The sequence below is a fragment of the Branchiostoma floridae genome, chromosome 5 (assembly GCF_000003815.2).
Source record: "Branchiostoma floridae strain S238N-H82 chromosome 5, Bfl_VNyyK, whole genome shotgun sequence".
NCBI classification, from domain to species: Eukaryota; Metazoa; Chordata; class Leptocardii; order Amphioxiformes; family Branchiostomatidae; genus Branchiostoma; species Branchiostoma floridae.
In genome coordinates, this window is record NC_049983.1 from 12997293 (window position 1) to 13011650 (window position 14358).

The window sequence follows — 14358 nt, forward strand, 5'->3', positions numbered from 1 at the left end:
GTCGAACCATACCCTTTTAAGAGCTGTTGCGCAGGTATCAAACGTAGTCTACGTTCTATTTCTAAAACATTGTCGGACCCGTACGGGTGTATAGGTGGCGTCGCTGTCGGCTTTCGTAGCTTTCAGGAATGATATTCCCAAATATGTTATGCATGTTAGGTCTACTAATGTTGAATTATTGAGAAGCTTGAAGTGTCTAGGATTTGGGCCTGTGGCAACCTAAATGCACATGGACAACCTACCATTTGTTGCGCAACCTGACTATAAAAAGTATTTCGATGCCTAAATCATATCTTAAAACTTATAATGCAGCACTCATATCATCGAAATTAGTGTATCAATATTCCAGATTTTGCCGTTTTAAAGGATGCAGTAAATATTTCTCAGTTTGCTCAGACAAAGTGAACATCGCTTACGCAGTGTGCAGCTGATAATGAAATAACCAAATCAACATTTGCCCACACGTCTGTAGATAAGGTTCAGGCGGGTCACCGACCATTAAATCTACAGATGACCAACCAACAGACCAGCAGTTTATGTCCGTGTAGTCTTTTCCGACTGCCAACTCCTATAAAACCGACTAGCTATTACATTATCTTGAAGTAACAATCCTTGGCATGCCTGACAATCATTGGGCATTTGCTCAAGTTTGAAGCATTCTCCTTAATTGTATACACGAACCGACATATTCAATCAATCGTGTTGCACTGGGATAACGCCAAATGATTTCCATTTTTTACGGTCATTACCGCCGTGATTGTGAAAAATTCTATCAATTGTGTAGCCGCACTACCAGAGCTATTTCTGGGTTAGGGGAGCACGACTTCACGTGTCAGCTGCATGTCCCTGTCCTATATAAATAGGATCACTCGGGACCGGAGGAAAAATTAGGATCCCTCTTTATTCTTGTTTACTCTTCGGACAGGGAGGGAGACACGATGTCGGGGAATAGGTGCGGTACAGCTGCCACGTTCACTCAATTAGGCTATAAATCAGCTAACTGTCCAAGCTCTACCTCATTTGAAACAACTTAAGATATTGCGCTAACAGCAACTCAAGGTGAGTTGTCTTTGATACCAGGCTATCGTGTATCTTCTTGTGTTTTTAAGACGACGATCGTTTAGTTGCTTATGTTCGGCCTTGGTTATTCAGGAATCTACTGTAGTACTATGTGTTAAACCAATGTTGCTGTATTCTGTAAAGCTTTGAATATAGACACATCAAATGAGTACATGATACAGAGATTTGGAAAAAATATAGTCTTCATCTGACAACCACGAAGCTGAAAATCTCACAGACCGAACAGTCGAATCTAGATTTATCTTATCTCTTGCAGCAACACTACAAAATAGCAACATGAAAGCCTTCATCATCTTCACTCTCTTCGCTTTCCTCGGCGGGTCCCAGGCCGGTCTCTTGGACGACTTGGCCGCTGCCGCCACCGCCGCTTTCCAGGGTATCATCGATACCGCCCAACAGACCGCCCAGAGTAAGTACATTCGGTTGATTCTGAGGGACTAGTTTAAAAGCTTTATTCTTTCACTAAGCTATCCCAAGTGTACTTCTTACGTACGACGTGTATGGCACTGCATCACAGAGCCATAGTTCTTTCATTCATGGTCCATTGTAATCGCAGCATTGTCTAGTTTCAAAATCATTTCCAATTTAATTTTTGTGCGCGACACAAGCCGATTTTGTTATTCATGTCTACAGTACTACAATGTCACGCGTACTGTACAGCATCAACACAAAAGCAATGTTGAGTTTAGCACTAGTATTGTTGCGACAGCAACGCGAATTTTGCCACATCAAAATGCTTGTTAGACGACCCGATGAACAGCCTACACTGATCCCTCTTGTAATTACAGACCTCGTCGACACCTACGTGCCCGTCCTCGGCCAGGCCGCCCAGCAGCTGGTGGGAGAAGCCATCCAGTCGGCAGGAGAGTCGCTGACCGGTCTGATCAGCGGCTCCAAGCGCCAGGCTGACCTGCAGACCGAGATCGGACAGATCTTCCACGACGGCATCATGGGTCTCCTGGAGGGCACCACCCAGACCATCCAGGAGGTGCAGACCACCGTCACACAGGCCATGCAGAACCTCTTCGGCTCCAGCCCCGCTCGTGCCACCAAAGGTGCACCATCTTAATCCTGTACCGTAGGGACAACATCACATTGTTAAACATAGTAATTGAATGTCTGGTATTGTCTCATATTGACTACTGTAGCCCAGTGTGGTCTTGCACAACAAGGAGGAACTTAAATCTTCTACAGAGAGTACAGAATAAGGCTAATCGTCTCCTCCAGATGAGACCAAAATGGAAATCTGTGAACACTAGATTGTTACTGAACACTATGACTACTTTCAGGAGAATTGTGTTGACCAATGAACCTGTCTGTCTCAGCAGTAAACTGTCTTTTGTTAAGAAACATCACAATCACAGCACTCGTTTTGCTTCAGGTAGAACGTTCAAGTTGGACAAACCTAGAACAAACTCCTTAAAAAGAACTTTCAGGTATAGAGCAACATCAATGTGGAATCGGCTACCTATAGCACTACAGTCCGCCCTATCTTCAAGGTCCTTCAAAACTGGTCTCTGTGACCTGGTCTCCTGTCTGGAAAAATGATCTTGGCTGTTCCATAACTTGCGTATTGTGTATATATCATGACTGTTTTTAAATGATGTTTGTAAATATTGTCCACTGTATGTATGTTATCTATGTCTATGTATGAAGTCCAGGAAGATTAGTGGCGTGCCCTAGGGCACGTCACTAATGGATTTTCGGATAAAGTCTCAAAGTCACAGACGATAGCAGCAAGAACGCGCGACACAAACTCCTCTAAGGTTCTTGTGTTGGATTTCAAGTATCATTTTCAAATAGAGTATTACAAAAGGAGTTGAGATATGTTTCAGATGAGATATGAGATATGTTTCAGATCGATGAGTAACATGTAACTGTTACGTGTTTTGTTTTTCAGGCTCCCTTATCCGCATGTCCATTCAGGGTAAGGTTTCCATCAAGAAGGCAGGCCAAAAGATGATAAAGACGCTGAACTACGCTATCGCCAAGAAGGTAAACCCTTTGTCGTCGCATACGCCAAAATTATCTGACAAATCTGTCCTAAGTTTCCGTATGTTACCCTTAGGTGAACATTATCTTATGAAGGAAAAAAATTAGACACTGACACAACAAGACATGTTTTCTTTTTTTGTCGTTTTTGTTGTGATCTTCCACTTTATATAAGTGAGCTAGAACTATACGAGGAGCGTGCAATAAGTAATGGTCCTGACCCACTTCCAGTTGTCTGATCTAAATGAAATTTTGTATGTGTAATAATTCATATCTCTATAGGTTATGTTGCAAAAGACAGCTCTGAACTAATTGTGGTTTCTGATTTACTGGTGTTTGAACTTAGTCAGGTGCGAAATGGACCAGGTGTGAAATGGAACCAGTTGAGTGTCGCGCAGTGATCCGGTTTTTGTATTTGAAAGGACGCGCACCAAAGAAGACTTTTGATGAAATAAATGAAACTTATGGTGATGATGCCCCATCATATGACCTTGTAAAACGCTGGCATCCTGAATTCAAACGTGGCTGGAAGTCTGTGGAAACAGCTCCCAGACCTGGTCGTCCCTCTTGTGCCATTGATGAGGCATCAGTTGGAGGACCAACCTGGGGTGTCCTACAAAATCGGTGTCCAGAGCTGCATCAAACGATGGGAGAAATGCATAACTCTGGGTGATTCCTATGAAGAGAAAGACTAATAACTGTGCCAAGTTTCATTAATCTCCTGCTATGGGAAATGGGTCAGGACCATTACTAATTGCACGCCCCTCGTACTATACTCAACCAGCTCGACATTTCAAAGATCCTTGCTTTCCCATCAAACCTGATGCTTGTGATACTGAGTCCAAACTGTATCCGTGATGACTGATATATTTCTTTGTGAACAGACCCGCGGTTTCTTCGACTTTCTGCACCCCAGTAACCTCTTCCAGGCTGCCGTCGACCAGGCTTCCGAGATCTTCAACAACGTGAGTCTGAATCATACCTACATTTCATATATATATATACATCCCATACATAGTGCAGTCTTAGAAAGTTACGTCTATGGACCTACCGTACAAATCATATTCTGGATGTAAAATAGATAGGAATGTATGTTAGGTGGCAACAAAGCGATAATGGCGGCAATGGTATTTATGTCATTGCCGTAAATTTGTGCCACAGCTTGTTGACTCTGCGGCCGCCACTGGACAGCAGATCCTTGACCACGGCAGCGACCTGGTCAACAACGTCAGCGCCCAACTGCAGCAGACCTACCGTAAGCACAAACGTATACTAGTAAACGCACAAAAAAAAACACATTTATCATAGGAACTTGAACAAAGAGGTCATCTGACCACAGATTATCGGACATCTAATATATTCGATACCTTTAAACTACAATGACCAATTGCAACATCAAACGACATGTTCCTACTTTGTTTCCAAGCTCCAGTGACAAGTAACAGTTTTTACTCAAGAATATGCCTAAGAATCTGGCACTTTTAAAGTCACTTCACCAGGCAACACTTACGTGTTGAAGGGGAGGGGAGACAAAGAGTTTAATAAAGGACAGAAAGATAATCTGTTCATTCTTGTTCATGGCACAACAGAGGACATCCTGAACGTGGGCCCGGAGAACGTTGATGACGCCCAAACCATCGTGTCCTCCATCCAGAACCAATTCCAAGAAACCTTCGGCCTCGACACCACTGCTTAAAGAAACAAACATCGATAGATACGAGTTGCAATCAAATACAACACGGCAAAACATGCGTGAGATTTTATAATGAATAAAACGTACAATTAAAAAGAACTTTTGCTTGTCGTGTCTCTTTTGACGATAGGTGTTAGGAATGATTACAGGTTATGTATTAGTCTACAAAAAGGAACACGTCAGACGAATGCAGGTGATAGGCAATGTCTCTCTCTGCAGTATTTCAATATGTTATGCATAGTGGGCTGCAGGATTCACATGATTGTCCTCTGCAGTTCCAACGGAAATTCCTTGGGGCGTATCACGGGAGGGTGAAGAACCTTAAACATTATTGGATCTATAAATGAATTAAATCAAATGTATTGGCTATTAGTAATCACCTGCCCTTAAGACAAATTTTACTAACAAATCAACTATAAACGGGTGATGTCACAACATTGTCTCTGTCAACACAAGCCTTAATTGAGCCAACACAAGTTTCCTGAGACAAGTTATCTACCCTCCTACCAGCACAAACCTTTCAATGTCGTTTCTTGTTGAAATCTGCATACACAAAAATGGATGATCGTGCTTCATGGGGTACGTTTGTTGATATTCGGCACTTAATTCGCTGGGCAACTATCAAACTTAAAGAATATAGAATTGTTGTACAATAGAGCCACATCAACCCAGAGACATGGTAGTCACATCACTTGGTAAAACTAACACATGATGGTTAGGTAGCCAATGGACGATGGCAAAGGTAACGTTACAATTTTGAAAACAGTTGATAGATTTAATCAATGGACATTCAGCGTCGAACATTGTGACATCAGCACTAGAACACCTTGCCACTAGCATTTTCATGTTGGAAGAATGAGAAAAATCGTACGTGAGGCTTGTCAATATGTATATGTTCCGCCGGAACATGCCTACTCGATAACTATTCGTTAATATTTGCGTACATCCTACAAGCGGACAGAAGCGAGGTCACCAGGGATCCGCCGGAAGCAATCACCGTTAGGGTACTTTTTTGTTGCCCGAATGACGTCTCAACATCGATGGAACAAACCTGTTGTCCGAATGACGCCTCAAAACCGATGCAACAAACACGCATATATAAACTTAAAGTTTTTCAATACAGGATATTTATCCGATGTTGCAAGCTTTTTAAGCTTTTTCAGACTTATTTTGCGGTATCAGCGGCAACACTCGGTTTTGACAAGGACATTATAACCTCCTTGGTCCTGACATGTGGTAAATTGTACGATTCATATAAGGTGAAATTGGTGAAATTTGCCAGTGACGTCATAAGTGAAGTACCCTATCTGAAAAAAAAATCAAATACACTTCCGTGGAGTCATGGTGACATCAGGCTATAACGGAAATGTTGCAGTGGATGAATTTTCCTTGTTGAAGGTTAAATATTTTGTGATAGCACATTGCAGGATTAACCATTCATATCAGAAGTCCGTTCGGCTTATACAATGAAGAAATTATGTTAGGCTATATCATATAGTTTGCACTCTATATGTGCTGGAATGTTGCTTGTGACAGTAATCTTAACAAATACATCTTGGTGATTCGCATTACGATTAACACGCGCCATGTGCGTTATGAAAATCAATGACGCATTTTGTTACCTGCTACGTGCATGATGGGTCGACGTCGGCCTTGGAAATTCTAGAAAATCAACACCCCACTTTACCTCATCGTGTAAAGACAAACATTATTTCCTTCCCCTGAAGAGGATACACATCCTGATTATCACCTGTTCTGTCTCACAGGACAGATATAAATACGGGTGATGTGCAGGGTGTGTCACATACCTGCTGACTGTTCTGTCGTGACTACCGACTAAAGACTCTTATTCAAGGTGAGTTGTTATTCAGTTGTATCCAACGATTCTGTTTTCTCGCACTTTTATTCATCAGGTAATTCTATTTTCGTAATTTTTGTCACAGTAAAGATGCATACTTACTAATACTTACGTACTGCTAGCCTGAGTACCATTCTCCGCTAGCGAAAGGATTTAGGCAGCGGTCACTACAGAGGATGGTACTCAACTTACTGTTCCTTGTGCTTCCTAGCATGTAGGGCAGCAACAAAAAAATCTCCATCTCTTCTGGTCTTTAACAACCCTCTGGATACTATAGGTATGGTTAAAAGCACTCCACTTTCTCCACTGTTTGTCTCCATGTGTTCGTCGGCCGGCCTTAACATACATAGATCTGTAAAATACATGAATCTATTCGTACTTTTACTTCTAGATGAAGAAGTTCATTATTTTCTTCGCCCTTGTGGCTTGCGCCCACGCCGACTTCTGGAGCGACCTGTGGGACGGAGTGCAGACCCAGCTCCTCGACCCTATCGTCGACCACGCCCAGCAAACCGCACAAGGTTAGTACTCACAGAAATGTGAATAGTCCGACATGGGTTTTCTTATGCACCAAACCTTGTTTGGTGTAGAATCACTCAGAAGGCAGCAGATTGTCTAAACGACTGTACAGAAGAAAAATAAGGTCGCCCATCTAACTAAACCATGTTAAATTCCATTAAGCAAACGCAGAACTTAAGAAACTATAGAAGAAGTGTGGACAGTCTTATTACTGTACCAGTATCAATCTATGAAAGTCTCTAAAAGTAGAGTCATACATCAACTGCATGCTACATCACTAACTGTGTGAGACTTACCAAAAATGCTCTTCTTGTGAAGATGACATATGTTGATACTGGACCGAATGTCATAGTATAACTCATTATAACGATTTATCTGTATCAGAATGATAAGCATAACTTTCCCTCAGAAAAACACGCCTCGCCTTTTATCCTATCCAGACCTTCTTGACACCTACGTGCCCGTCCTCGGCCAGGCCGCCCAGCAGTTAGTGGGAGAAGCGATACAGTCGGCAGGCGACTCGCTGACCGGCCTGCTCAGCGGCTCCAAGCGCGGCCTGCTGGACACCGTCGTGGAGGTGCTGCAGAGTGGTATCCAGTACCTGGAGGAGGTGGTCATCGCTACCGTGCAGCAGGTCAGCCAGGCCCTCCAGGACGGCGTGGCCAACCTGTTCGACGACTCTAAGGCTGTGAAGATGCTGGGTAAGAGTTTTGTTCATCTATTAAAGTATCATCTAACGTTATCTGGCATAACAGCTCTGGAAAGGAAAGGAAAGTGATCTCGATCCAGTCTTCCACAACTCTGTAAACCAGGTAAGGCCCCCTTTCATAGTTCCAACTAGAGGGCGATCACGCAACGCTCTCACTGCGACCTGACACTGATGTGTGTAACCTTCGAGTTCATATTAGGTATGTTTCGAACCAGCCAGATCTAAGTTATTGAAAACGATTGTTTTACCAGAACCAAAAGGGAAGTTGAATCAGTTCTCTATTCAAAATATAGTTTCAACGCCTGAACATTTTTCTTTTGTGAATGAAATACGGCTGGGAAGTCACTGCCCATTGTCAGTCTCTGTTCTCGCTATCTAAACACCATAAACTCTTCTTCCAATGCCATCTGATTTGCACTAACATATCAAAGAGCTCGAGGTCGATGCGTCATAACCCGTGGATATCCTCCATTTTTTTCAGTTGATATGAAGAAGATCAACAAGAAGAACAAGGTCATGATGAAGCAGCGCTCTCAGATGATGCTTGTGCACCTGTCCAAGTCTCTCAACAAGATGGTGAGATTCCTCTGTCTCTAGTAGAAAAGAAAGTAATCTGGATATCACCGTAGATTTTTAACGTTTTAAACATGTATCCTGTGAAACATAGTAGGAAGGCAGTATACTCCCATTTTATATTGAAACATAACGTGTAGGTTTTGTAATGATGGTGTTGAGGACCTTGAGTACCTTGACACAACGTGTTCACATTTCTTCACCTTTGCTATGACTCCAGGCCAAGGCACGTGGCTTCTTTGACGACCTTACCGCCGCCGCCGGTCAGCTCTTCCAGCCCGTTGTGGATGCTGCCACCCAGTCCTTCAACCAGGTAAGGCATCCATTCAACTAAAGGGCGATCACGCTGCGCTCTCTTTGCGACCTAATACGGATGGAAACAAAGTGTAGAAAGAGTCGTTTGTTTATACAAACCATCGAGCGATCTGTCAAATAGAGAGAGAGAGAGAGAGAGAGAGAGAAGGAGAGAAAGAGAAGGAGAGAGCGAGCGGCGAGAGCACCGTCATAGTGGAAAGAGTGGCGAGAACGCACACTATGACATACTGTGACACAATGAGTTTCCACAGCACTACTTTCTCTCGGCATAGATAAAAATATTCACTTAACGTTGGTTGTGTTTGTTGGCAGCTTGTTGACGCCGCCACCGCTGCAGGCCAGCAGATTCTTGACCACGCCACCACGTTTGTCAACAACGTCAGCGGCACTTTCCAGGGCACCATGGGTACGTACATTGCGGTGTGAACTAAATGTAACGCTAGCATAATGACGGACAGAAAGGGTGATTCCCCTTATTTGTGTAGTAGTAGTTGTTGTACTCAACGTTACATACTCTGACAAACTGTAGATAGACTTGAGAGCAGATCTTGGTCGGCGACAGACCACACAAATCAAAACATGAGACGGGCCGCATTTTACTTGATTCTGTAGTGTATAGCTGAACGATGTAGAAATAACATATCACAACATGTACATTTCATTCCCTACAGACCAGCTCAATGCCGTTGCCCAGCCCTTCATCGATGACGCCCAGACCCTCGCCGGCTCCGTCACCAACCAGTTCCAGGAGAGCTTCGGTGCCGAGACCTCGGCCTAAGTCACGCATATACCTTACAGTAGAGCATATATACCTCATATCACGGACATCATGACTGCTGAAGTCTGTTCGTCCACTGTGACTTACAATCGTTTTTTCAAGTACGCACAATAAAATGTTTGTCGGAATATCAAAGCCATTGAGTCATGTTGTTCTTTCTTCTCCTAACCTACATTGCTTGTCATTTCTGGCCACATCAATCCCAAGTATTCGCCAAGCAGAGGTTTCGGATGAGATGATAGTAGTGGCTTGGATTTCTCATATATGTGCCAGTCGTAGGAAATCCCGGCCACTGCTATTTCCCGACCGAAACCTCCACGGGGAGAATAATCCCATCGGGTATGGGAAAGTAATATTGGCCGTTTTCGAAGGCCTGGTTTCTAGAAGCTTATTAGATAAGAAGCCCTTTTGGCGAAGAAACTGCAGTTGTTGGTTTATATATGACCAAAACGTCTATCTGGCATCATGGGGATATGTGCAGATGTACATGTTTGTCAAAAGACAATAAACGCATAAGTGTCATTCTATAACTTATCATCATGAATTCCGGAGGTACATTTTTTTTCAAATGTATTCAACGAGGATAAGAAAGATGTAAGGATCGAGGATAAGATACATGAAAAGGGCAATATTGCTTATCTGGTTGCTCTCCTCGAACAGATATACGCTCGTACATAAAGTAAAAAGACAACAAAATGCAGAGAACATAAGAAAATTAGTCATCAGCAAAATTTAAACTCAACAAATCTTATCAATAAAAAACGACTCTTTTACGTTTCGTTCTTGTTCTTGTTTTTTTAGTAATACCTGTACGTTTTTGTGGCTTGGGGGCCGGTCGGGACTACATCGCTGACGGACACCAGTACAATTGTGACCTAAGCCCAAACATGGCACTTGAAATGGTTGTTGGGGGCAGCAATAGTTTGTATAACGTTAAGACAAATAAGAAAACAACATACCACTGTACCCATCCCATTACAGATGACTGAAACACTGCCGTCCTATAATCTATATAAATTTAGTACAGGGATCATTCGAACAAAATCCACGTTTCAATACAGAAATGACGCCTCCAGAACTCTATAGTAAATCCACGTAAAGCCGGACTGGTGGTCCCCTGTATACAAGTATTGTATATTTAGTCCTGAATAAGGACATTAGACTCTCTGAACACCTTGTCAAAGAGGTCAGCGGAACAAACACCACATAGCCCAAACAGAAGGTTTTAGAGGCAGGTATAAGAAGTAGACATACCATAAAAATGAAAAGAAATAAACGTAGGAGATGAGATATGAAATTTGTTCCATTCGTAATGTCCCTCCGTATAGAACATGTATAGAACACCACATGAGCTGAGAGAATATTTGGAGACGGAACCCGACAATTCATCTGGATAAGGCCTGTATTCCACCAGAAGGCGATTATTAATCCTTCACATCATAATTGGAATATAATGCAAAATATAACGGCGTCCCTGAGAAGACAATAATTCACAAGAAGCGTTAAAAGAGTCGTTTTTCATCTGTGCAGTTCCTTGGCCACTCGGTCTCAGTGAGGTCGCCCCCTATGGGAAAGTCGGCATTACGGGCATGTTCATATAGCGGTGTCAGATCCCAGCATCGTCATAACTTATCATACTGTTGGAATCAGCGATGATGGTTAGAGAGGGTAAAGTACAGGTGATGCAGTTGTGTCCTTTTGAGGCTAATTTGTTCTTGACGTGACAGACCTTACATATCTTGATGAATCATCTTCCGTTTCCGTTTTTAGTATTTTATTATCAAGGGGCAAACTGACGCAGGACCACACCTCGTGTTTGTATGATATCTGCTTGTGCCGGTACATGGTATGTCGGAGAACTGTGAATTCGACGTTCCGTATTGTCCCTCAAAAATACAATATTACCCCCGCATACAGATATAGCATACAGATGATATATTCCTTAATTAAGCTAAACTTTTTCATGTCTCTGCTTGTATGAAGACAATGACAAGAATCTATGCGCGTGAACCGTTTGTTTGCGCACTTATAGAGATATTTTCCGAAATAATTATCACAGTCCTTTCCGAGAGCAAACAGTACCGTGTGTATCATCAGTAAGTGGTGGAAATAATTACAGGTGATGACGTCTTCAAATTTGTATCTAGAAAAACATGTTTGTTTGATAGTATTATAAATTGGCATGCCAGGTATTTTGGACTTTACAACTATCTGTGGAATAACACAACATTGTCGTTATTGAGTGATTTGCCATTACAAAAACACACCAATAGAAAAACTCAAATATTTCCTTTTCAATCTTTTGGTATATGGTATATGATAAGTGTAACTGGAATCGGTAACCTTTCTATTCTTGTAAGTATGAAGACACTTGTTCTATCATGTATCAAGTGTTAAAATACATTTCTATGATGTGAATGTTACCTACAACAAGGATATGTGATTTTAACAAAGTCATTCCTTTGTTTCGGGTAAAATGCTTGGAATTTTCCAATGAGATACGACCACTCTTTTACCATGTGTGCGTTCCTTTTGTAAGCATCTATTCCTAACCAAACAAACCCAACATAGCGTAAGAGGTACTGCCAATAGCATTAGTAGATAACGCGTCCACCGTGCATCACTGTGCATTCGGTGTGGTCATAGTTGTGATAACGGACGTAAACAATAAATATTGTTCTCCGGAGCTGGAGATGGGAATGTCGGAAGGGACAAGACACCTGTTGTTTGTACATCCAGGGATAAATACGTGTCATCTTCGGACAGTCATCCTCACTCATCACAAGTACGAGACTGACAGACACCGGTGTTACCGCGCCAAGAACAGGTGAGTGTGTTCCTGTGGGTGTTTGTTTCTAGAGCACCCAATGGTGCATTGAAGATGCCTAGTATTTATGATTCACTGGTAGCTATTATGTAGTTGTGCATTGGTCACTTGTAGAGTGTTGCTTAATACAACTCGAAAATTCACGTGTAGAATCACGTATATGCGTATGTGCACATGCGTTTGTGTGTGGGATGTTCTTCCAATTGCTGTTTTTTTAAGCGATAGTGAACCGATACATTTTGATACAATATGTTTGATCATATTGGCGTCGTGTCTTTAAGTGTCATCCATACAGGTTCCTGAAGCCTTTACGACTAACTGGCGAGTTTTCGTTTGTTTGTTTGTTAGACGTTCAAAGTAGTATTTTGATTTTTGTGCCGTCCAGAATTATCTACCATGAAGTTCCTTGCCGTGTTCGTCCTGCTGGCCTTGTCCGGCGCCTGCTCCGCCGAGCCCCGCATCCTGGACACCATCTCCGGCGCCATCACCGAGGCCGCGTCCTCCATCCTGGACCACGCTCAGACGGTCGGACAGGGTAAGCACTCACAGGTTTCTTACAAACAAATTTATCCAGTAGAAGAGAGAGAGAGATTTCGTGACCAATAGCCTTACAGTCAGGAAATTAAGATCTTGACAAGTTTCTATCATTTGGACGTTAGGCCTTCGTCACATTTACCGACCGGGCAGCTTTCGGGAACGACATAATGATACATGTATGATATAAATCAAAAGACAAAACAACGCGCAGAACATGATATAAATAATCAAAGGCATAATTTGTGTATATTCATAAGGATTGTGAGGACTTGTGGCCGATGAGTGCATGTCTACTAGGCCTACGTCATATTTCCAAACCAAGGCCCGACGGGCAGGTTTCTGGAACGAAAAGTATGATATGAAAGACAAGACGAAAAAATAAATGTGCTTTGCATGTAAACACCTTTCAGAATACATTCACAGCTGTGCGGCACCGCATTGTGAGTTTTATCTATTTTTACTCTAGAACTTGTCGACACCTACGTGCCCATCATCGGCCAGGCCGCCCAGCAGCTGGTAGGAGAAGCCATTCAGAGCGCGGGTCAGTGGCTGACCGACCTGGTCACCGGCAAGCGTCAGATCGAGCTGCAGACCGAGATCGGACAGATCCTCCATGATGGCCTCATGGCTATGTTGGAGCACGCCACCACCGCCATTGACAACGTCCAGACCAGCCTCACCAGCTCCCTCGCCTCCCTCTTCACTCCAGAGCCCACCACCAAGAAACGTGAGTCCAGCATGTTTCATGTACACCTTATACCTACTTTCAGCTAGGACAGAGCTCTCACCGCGCTCGCTATGCGACCTGGAATTTGACAGATCGCTCAACGAATTGTATAGAAAAATTTGTTTACGCTAGTTGTCTTTTCGGTCATGATATCATACATTATTACATTTTGTATGATATACCCTTTATGAAATAGAAAAAAATTCGTTTTAGGTTGCAGTGATAGCTCAGTGGGGTCGCCTTAGTAACAACGCCAACAATCTATCGATCAATTCGTTGACGGACGTTGCGGTGGTGTTAGACTGCCCAGCAAAACTGTCTTCTTAGAATAACCAATCAGTACAAATGGCAATGCTAGCATTATCCTATAGTTAAATAAAAGAACGTTCCATAATACCAGTAGTTGGCTTTCTGTGCTACACGGGGATTGCAACAGCGCAATATAGAAAACAATGTTCCTGACTTTTTCCCCCCAGTGGCTTTCGGCAAGATCAAGAATATGAACCTGAAGACCAGGATGCACCTGAAGATGGACAGCAAGAGCACCATGAAGAAAATGTCCATCGCCATCGCCAAGAAGGTAGAGACCATCCTAGACTTGGATGCGAAGCTGTGAAGCTCGTTCTAGTAGTTTTGCAGACGAAAAAGCTCTAACTGTCCCTGTGTGATCCTCTCTTTCTTTATCTCTTCTCCTAGCACTCACTCACTCACTCACTCGTTCACTCACTCTCACTTACTCACTTACTCACT

General features: G+C 42.8%; 3 protein-coding genes across 3 annotated transcripts in view; all 3 read left to right on the forward strand.

The window, feature by feature from the left end:
* Positions 1-961: 961 nt before the first annotated feature.
* On the forward strand, positions 962-4864 carry LOC118416759. Its single transcript, XM_035821990.1, has 7 exons — positions 962-1059; positions 1337-1489; positions 1869-2135; positions 2981-3075; positions 3957-4037; positions 4234-4327; positions 4662-4864. The coding sequence occupies exons 2-7, from the start codon at positions 1357-1359 to the stop codon at positions 4766-4768; spliced, it is 777 nt and encodes a 258-aa protein (XP_035677883.1). The 5' UTR covers positions 962-1059; positions 1337-1356; the 3' UTR covers positions 4769-4864.
* Positions 4865-6570: 1706 nt separating this feature from the next.
* On the forward strand, positions 6571-9652 carry LOC118416818. The gene is made up of 7 exons (XM_035822080.1): positions 6571-6620; positions 7015-7144; positions 7583-7843; positions 8333-8427; positions 8645-8737; positions 9052-9145; positions 9411-9652. Exons 2-7 carry the CDS (start codon positions 7015-7017, stop codon positions 9515-9517), a joined length of 780 nt encoding a protein of 259 aa, XP_035677973.1. The 5' UTR covers positions 6571-6620; the 3' UTR covers positions 9518-9652.
* A 2627-nt stretch (positions 9653-12279) lies between these two features.
* The window catches only part of LOC118416908, a 6289-nt gene continuing 4210 nt past the window's right edge, over positions 12280-14358 (forward strand). Inside the window, exons 1-4 of the mRNA XM_035822194.1 lie at positions 12280-12344; positions 12730-12879; positions 13348-13608; positions 14085-14188. Of these exons, the coding sequence (XP_035678087.1) occupies positions 12741-12879; positions 13348-13608; positions 14085-14188 (504 nt within the window). The 5' untranslated portion in view covers positions 12280-12344; positions 12730-12740. The remainder of the gene's footprint in view (positions 12345-12729; positions 12880-13347; positions 13609-14084; positions 14189-14358) is intronic.